The following is an 8,058-nucleotide window of genomic DNA, read 5'->3' as shown; positions in this document are numbered from 1 at the left end:
TCTCGAGTTAGTTCTACTTCGTGCTGGCGTTATTTCTAGCACAAGTGTGTGTTCTGTTGGCCATGTTAGCCCTACATAACCGCTTGTTTGTTCTAGCTGTCCTCCTGTTAGTTCTATCCCTTCTCGAGTTAGTTCTACTGCGGGCTGGCGTTATTTCTAGATAGCACAAGTGTGTGTTCTGTTGGCCATGTTAGCCCTACCTAACTGCTTGTTAGTTCTAGCTGCCCTCCTGTTAGTTCTATCCCTTCTCGAGTTAGTTCTACTGCGGGCTGGCGTTATTTCTAGATAGCACAAGTGTGTGTTCTGTTGGCCATGTTAGCCCTACCTAACTGCTTGTTAGTTCTAGCTGCCCTCCTGTTAGTTCTATCCCTTCTCGAGTTAGTTCTACTGCGGGCTGGAGTTATTTCTAGCAAAAGTGTTTGCTCTGGTGGCCATGTTAGCCCTACCCTCACGCTTGTTAGTTCTAGCTGCCCTCCTGTTAGTTCTATCCCTTCTCGAGTTAGTTCTACTGCGGGCTGGAGTTATTTCTAGCAAAAGTGTTTGCTCTGGTGGCCATGTTAGCCCTACCCTCACGTTTGTTAGTTCTAGCTGCCCTCCTGTTAGTTCTATCCCTTCTCGAGTTAGTTCTACTGCTGGCTGGCGTTATTTCTATCACAAGTTTTTGCTCTGGTGGCTATGTTAGCCCTAGCTTACTTCTCATTTAACATGAAAATACTTACAACACACAACAACAACGTAGTTGTCTGTAAATGTACACGCAAAACAATTAACAACATATTAACAACATGAACATACTTACAACATTGAATACACAACAAAAACCTTGGAGAAAATTAAAATAATATTTACAAAAAAGGTGAATCGCGTGCATACAAAAGAGCAGCACAAAACCTTGCTCTATATTTTGCACAATCTCCTTTTGAAATTGTTATCGACCGTTTTTCGACAATGCTGTTAATGAATTCAATCATAAAGATCCCGCAATCTAACGTTCTGCATTTAAGGGAAAAATATTACAATATTGAAAATGACAATGAAACAAAAAAATGAACAATTAAATTAGAAATGCATGAAACACTTACGGTCCTTGTTGTGGCACGGCAACTGACACAAGACCATGATGCTCCAATTTCCCCAATCCCCAATTACTCTCAATGAAACTCATAAACTTATTTATAAATTTCACAGCATCGGCGGTATAAATGGGGGAGTTGATTGAGGAGTAGTGATAGAATTTTGTCTCCTCTCTCACTAACTCTACCAGGTGCCAATGTCCGGAGCTGACAATCGGGATCAGAATTCTTTCACACTCCAAGAACTTCTGCTGAGAAACATTTTCCTTCATTCGTTTTGCCACCATTTCAAGATTTCCTTCTAGAAATGCTTGCTAAAAGATGCAATAATGTCAACATTGTGGGATAACATAATAATAATATCCACCAATTAGTGAAAAAAACAAGGATATACTTACTGCAAGCCAAGGTCTTGTGACATGTATCTTTCGATCATAACTATCAGTTGTTTCAATCTTGTTACAAAGCCGAATAACAAATGCATCGATCACCTACAAAAATTACCATGAATGAATAAAATAGTTAATATAAATTATTTTATATACAACATCAAACAATCAATAACACAATTGTTTAGAACCTACATCGTCACTGAGTTCACCTCCCGTTAATAGTATATAAGCATCTAAGCGAGATACGCTTGCTTCGGCACACTTCCAAATGTACGTATCACTATATGCAAGTACATTGTGAGAAAATTGCTACTAGAATTAAGTAAATTCAAAGATTATTATTAGAATAAGTCAGTAACAGTTACCTGTTCATTCTCGATTGTAGAAAGTCTTCAATTAATTTGTTCTCATAATCAAACGCCAGTGCCTTACCTGGATAGTCTCTAGATGTAGGTATGAAGCCTTCTTCATTTTTGTACTTTTTTTCCCATCAGGACTATCCAATATCTGGATGACACGTCTCTTCTTTGTGCCTTCCTTTGGTTGATCTAGAGGCATATAAGGTGAAGTAACAGAGGGTCCATCCTTCCTCTCCCTCTTTCCGACAGCCCGTTTGATAGATGGCGTTTCTCTGTTATTCTCATTACCACCTTCATCTTTTTGAGAAACATCTCTATAGAGTCGAGAAGGCATATAATTAACAAAGAGTTACACAAGAATTATATGGAAAATATAAAAATTAAAATTGCAAGAAAATTTAAAAAACTAAACTCACCGAGCATCTTCTAAAATTCTCACGTCTCTTGCGCTCATCACAAAGTCATCACATAAATCGGCTTCCCCAGTTCCTTCCAAATTCTCATATTCCTTAGCTTCCATATCCTCTTTGATTTTTTTTTCTTCAGTTACATTTCCGTCATCCTCTTTCTCCTTGGTTTTTTTTTGGCATCTAGCACTACGCTCTTCTAATTCTCGTAATTCTGTAGTGAGCTCATTCAACTCGTACGTCTTCTCCGCAATTAAGAAAATTAATTCAGCTTTCCTTGATTCCTATTTGACAAAAAAAGCTAGTATTAGTACGTATACTATAGTTGCAAACATAGATACTAACAAAAGGGACATAAAATAATGAACTATTAGAGCAACGATATGTACAAATACTATTGGCGATGCCGTATGAATAAGAGGAGTATTCTCTTGGCCATTATCCGTAACCAACTTCGGGACTCTATATAATTTGTTCATAGTAGTCCTCCTCCACTTTCCAGTACTCTTCACACAAAAGAGCGGCGGTAACCTTTCAATATCTGAAGTGTACTCTAATTCCCCTACTTTTTCATAAAACCAAACCTACAAAAAAGAAACTACACATTAGCATGTGCATAAACAATAATCATTATCAAAATGAAAAGATATACAAATTAATATTCATGTAACTCACCAGTAAAACGGAGGAAAAACCACCCATGTACCCGGCATTTGAGCGCTGACCTAATTCCCGCATACTAAGAGACTTCTTTGATTTACTCATCTCTTTGCAAAGAAGAGTGAACACCGCATGGCACCAATTATATTTATGCAAAGTTGATAACTGCTCCGCATATCTAAACGCCCACAAGGGACATGTCTTACATGTCCGCGGGCATAATATGAAGCCGATAATGAAAGCCACAATAAGTTTCACACATATTATAGGGTCTTCATTAATCATATCTACAATCATCTCGGCCATTCTATCGCGCTTCCCCGAAATCACCGCCTTCTTTTCCTCATCGGCTTTCTTATAATTCTTTACAAAATAGGTGTAGATTGTATTAGCCGCTGCCCCACTCATTTTTATCGGAATTCCCTCCTTTGGCAATCCGGTAATTCGGTGAATATCATCTATACCGAACACACAATTTTTATTCCCAATCATGAATGAGCATTTATCAGGATTAAAATTTTGAATCAAGCAATCAATTGCTATTTGCTCATTGCTCAAGGATGTGGGTATATTGAGAAAGCTGTGAAAAGGTGTCGTCTGTAGGGCTTTTAGGTGTCTTTCATCTAATTTTATTCGCTTATCAATTAAATCTCGAAAATAACACAAATTGGCCGGAATTCTCAAGTGTGTTATCTTAGCCCTACAAGAAAATTATAGTTCAGAAAGAGTTAAAAATTAAATATATTTGGGCAAATTAAGACGCATATTAACAAGTTTATTAACACAAACATTATACATCATGGCTTACAACAAAAATTATAATTCAGAAAGAGTTAAAAATTAGATATATCATGGCAAATTACTTACGAAGTTGGAGGATTATTGCATTTAGAAGAGGTAGGCTTTGATTTTGAAGAATTCGAAGACGTCGACTCTTTCAATTTGTTCGAAGCCATGAGGGCAGACGTCGAGGGCTTGGTCGAGCTCCGGAGGCGGCGATGAACCTGAGGGCTGAGCTCGAATGCCGTCGGAGGCGTGGCTGATGACGAGGGCTGAGCTCGATGGCGAGGAGGAGTAGACGGCGATGACCCGGCGGCGACGCTCAGCGGCGGCGATCTCGGGAGCTGGAGAGGAGGAGGGGAGGTGATGGCTAGGGCAAGGGGACGGCGGCGACGCTTTTAGGGGACGTCGAGGGCTTGGCCGAGCTTGGGCGGCGGCGCTTTCGGGCGGTGGTGAGGAGGAGGGGTCGGTGATGGCGCGATCTGAGCGGGAAAGAAGAGAGAAGGGTAGGGATTTTGGGGGATGGGATTTTCAACGAAGGGCTCAGATCTCTTTATTGGGTTTATAATAAACCGCCCAGATCCCGCATCCTCAGAGCCAGCCTACGGAGTCACCGCAGATTCACTTTTTCCATATATATATATATATATGGAGAGGTTCTAATAAAAACCTAGAAAACTAAAAACCAATCCTAACCCTACATTCTATCTCATCCAATGGTCAAGATTGAAAATGGCAGAATTGAAAATAAATACACATCAACTGACAAAATACCAGTAAAAGGGGTAATTTAGGAAATAGTCATTAATGAAACACGCTGTAATTAATTAGCAAAAGCTGTCAAACACTTCTTCTCACGAAAAAGTCGATTTAGTTTCACTCTATCTTGAATCCAGTTTCATCTTCTCTCCACCCGAACAACTAAACTATTCACATTCCGTCGATTTGTCAACACTTAGGTTTCTTTCAACATCTCATTATAACTCGAACGAAGACGAACAGCAAGCCTTTGACGATCGAGATGAAGAAAAACAACTCAGAGACTCCAAAACCCTCGTCTTCAAGAAGGGGTAAAACGATTCCAACTCTCGTATTAAAAATGTATATTTTTATTAAAGTTTGAACATTTTTCATAGATTCAGTGAGGAAAGTTTCGAAATTTAGACATGAATCACTTGCATGTTGTTGAATACTTTTTTATTTTATTTTTTTAGCTTTATAAAATGTTATGGATGCATGTTCTACTTTAGGGTTTTTAATTTTTACATTTTCCTTGATCTTGTTAGAATAAGTTAATTTTTTTTAATATTGTAAGATGTTTTCATTTGTTATAAATGGGTAGCGATTAATTTTGGTTGTCTGGATTTTACAATATGCATTGTAGTTGAATCTCCTCGATTCACTTGAGTGAATCGAGATTCACTGCGGTGAATCGAGATTCACTAGAATGAATCGCGATTTATTGGATTAATCTCTATTCACTCAAGTGAATCGCGATTCATTGGATGAATCTCTATTCACTCAAACATAGAGAATCTCGATTCACTAATGTGAATCCTGATACTTCGTAGAAAATTGAGATTCATATACTGGATAATCTTACCAGTTACGGAAAAATGATTGCTCTTTAAAATTCAACTTTATCATGATTGTTTGTTTGTTTGTAAAAAAATAACAAATATGATCCGAGGCCGAGTATATAGGATGGAAAAATTATATGCTTTATGTATACTAACAGTGAAATTAAATTGTAACGATGATCAGTTTTTCCTTGTTGCGTTGAGGGACGAGACACTAAAACAATGTATAGTATGTCATGGAGTTGGTTTCATATCATTGAATCTGGATTCAATTTGCTGAAGCTCGATACATTTTGTTGAATCTGGATTCACTTTGTTGAATCTCAATACATTTTGTTGAATCTCGATTTACTTGAGTGAATCGAGATTCACTCAAGTGAATCTCGATTCACTACAGTGAATCTCGATTCACTACAGTGAATCTCGATTGACTACAGCGATTCATTGGAGTGAATTGAGATTCACTCAAGTGAATCGCAGTTTAGTGGAGTGAAACGAGATTCATTTCAGCGAATCGCTATTCACTGGAGTGAATCGCGATTCAGATTATAATATATTGACTCAATAATGTGATTCCACCTTCATGCTTGCCATGTATTATTCAAAGGCTGGTCTCATTAAAAAATGAATTGTCATCGGTTTAGCAGGTCTACGATCTAGCTCAAGGAACAAACAAACAGCATGTGTTGAGATTATTGAGGTATTTACACCTATACCTCAACAGAGGACAACACGCACTGTGAACATGCCCAGCAGTGACGATGACTTCATCAACCCCACAAGTAATCCTACCGGTGAGGAAACATCAAAGCGTACAAGGGATGAAGACAATGAACAGACCACAAAAGGGATGAAGATGAAAAGGGTTGGTGTACTAAACATCTTTAATTTTTTTTGTGTATTCAATGATGGATAATTTGATCTAATTATATTATTTTTGTCACTGGAGAAGGTTGTGAAAAAAAAATATGTGAGGTCAGTGCCTAGCAGTGACGATGACCTCGTCACCCCCCCCAAATAATCCTGCCGGTGAGGAAAAATCAAAGCGTAGGAGGGATGAAGACAATGAACAGATCACAAAAGGAAGGAAGAAGATGAAAAAGGTTGGTGTACTAAACATCTTTATTCACTACTGGATTCACTCAAGTGAATCGAGATTCAGTTGCATGTTGTTTTTTTATTGGTATTAACTGATGGATAATTTGATCTAATTATATTTTTTTTGTCACTGGAGAAGGTTTTGAAAAAAAATGTGAGGTCTGAACCTAAGGAGTTGACTAGGATACGGGTCTCTCCAAAGATATTCTCTGATATGGTTTTGTCACTCTCTGACTCCCAAAAAGAATGGGTGAGACTAGCTGGACTTGGAGGTCTTTTACAATTTGGATTAAAGGAACTGCCACATATGTTGGGGTACAAGATTCTGCAGTCCTTTGACAGTGAATCCGTTGCGCTTAATCTTCCCAGAGGATCAATCAGTATCACAGAGGAAGATGTACATCAAGTGATGGGATTACCTATGGGTAGGAAGCGTATACCAGCCTCCAGTATTGGGAAGTCAGCATTGGTGGATGAATGGAGGGCTTAATTCACAGACAGTCTTGGTTGGAAAATTACTCCAGGGGCTGTGTCTGAGAAACTAAAGCAGAGTTCTGATGTTAACTTGTTTTTTAAACTGAATTTCTTGGTTCTCTTTCACAACAGCATGATCCAGTCGCTTAGCAATCCGTATGTCTTTCACAACAGCATGATCCAGTCGCTTAGCAATCCGTATGTCAACCAACGGATTCTAGTTCTTGGTGACAATGTTGATCATCAACCAACGGATTCTAGTTCTTGGTGACAATGTTGATCAGTGCTCTGAATACAATTGGTGTTCTTTCTTTCTTGACTCAATGATAGAAAGCCAACACAAGTGGAAGGTAGACCCGACAAAACAATTCTACATGGGTCCTCTTACATTTTTTGATTGTAAGTCACTTGTATAATATTGATTTATTTTTACATTACTGTAGTTAAAGTAGTTTTACTTGATGATTACTAATTGGTGTGCTTTATTTCTTATCTCCGTCTTTCTAGCTTTTCTATGCCGATCGGGTCCTGTTCAAAGGGAGGAGGTTGGTTGAGAGAACAACTCCTACATATTTAGGCTGGACTGACTTGGCCTTGAAGGAAAGACAGTCAGAGGAAATAAGTACAGATTCATTTGGCAAAAGGTGCATTTACAGAGAGGGTTGAACTTGCACCTTCATCTCGAATGCAGAGTGCTACTGGAAACTCGCCTAAAAGTGTTGAGACAATTAGAAAGGTTAGCAAAATAAGTTGCAAGACTTTGTTTATTCAATTTAATCTCGATTCAGTAGGAGTGAATCGAGATTCACTTAAACTGAATGTCAATTCAGTTCAATGAATTGTTTTACTAGTAATGAATCTCGTTTCAGATCAGTGGTTATCGATTAAGTTAAACTGAATTCTGATTCACATCATTGAATCTGGATTCAATGATACTCAATATCGATTTACTGAAGTGAATCTGGATTCACTACTACTGAATCTCGATTTACTAAAGTAAAACTGGATTTACTTTAGTCAACTCTTGATTCAATCATTTGAATCTCGATTCAAATACATTGAATGTAATCTCAAACTATCGAATCTTGTCTCTCGCCATGTTAATAATTTATGGTGACCAATGTCTGTGAAATTCAAACTGCAGGATTGTATTAAGAGGGTGCAACGTGTTAGACCCTAGAGGGGGGGTGATTAGGGTCTTATGCTAATCTAATCCGATTTTATGCCAATTAATA

General features: G+C 38.1%; 1 protein-coding gene across 3 annotated transcripts; it reads right to left on the bottom strand.

The window, feature by feature from the left end:
• Positions 776-4,296, bottom strand: LOC109837334. 3 transcript variants are annotated; one of them, XM_020405530.1, is made up of 9 exons: positions 3,759-4,296; positions 2,907-3,591; positions 2,621-2,815; positions 2,241-2,515; positions 1,831-2,138; positions 1,658-1,745; positions 1,468-1,564; positions 1,083-1,387; positions 776-993 (listed from the first exon to the last, which is right to left on the bottom strand). In XM_020405530.1, the coding sequence occupies exons 1-5, from the start codon at positions 3,845-3,847 to the stop codon at positions 1,862-1,864; spliced, it is 1,521 nt and encodes a 506-aa protein (XP_020261119.1). In that variant the 5' UTR covers positions 3,848-4,296; the 3' UTR covers positions 776-993; positions 1,083-1,387; positions 1,468-1,564; positions 1,658-1,745; positions 1,831-1,861. The 3 variants fall into 3 exon arrangements, with proteins under 3 accessions (XP_020261119.1, XP_020261118.1, XP_020261117.1); XM_020405529.1 differs by having other exon boundaries at positions 1,472-1,564; XM_020405528.1 differs by having other exon boundaries at positions 1,083-1,564.

The sequence above is a fragment of the Asparagus officinalis genome, chromosome 4 (genome assembly GCF_001876935.1).
Source record: "Asparagus officinalis chromosome 4, Aspof.V1, whole genome shotgun sequence".
Taxonomy (NCBI): Eukaryota; Viridiplantae; Streptophyta; class Magnoliopsida; order Asparagales; family Asparagaceae; genus Asparagus; species Asparagus officinalis.
Note: the sequence above shows the minus strand (reverse complement) of the source record. Positions and strands in the feature narration are given on the sequence as shown.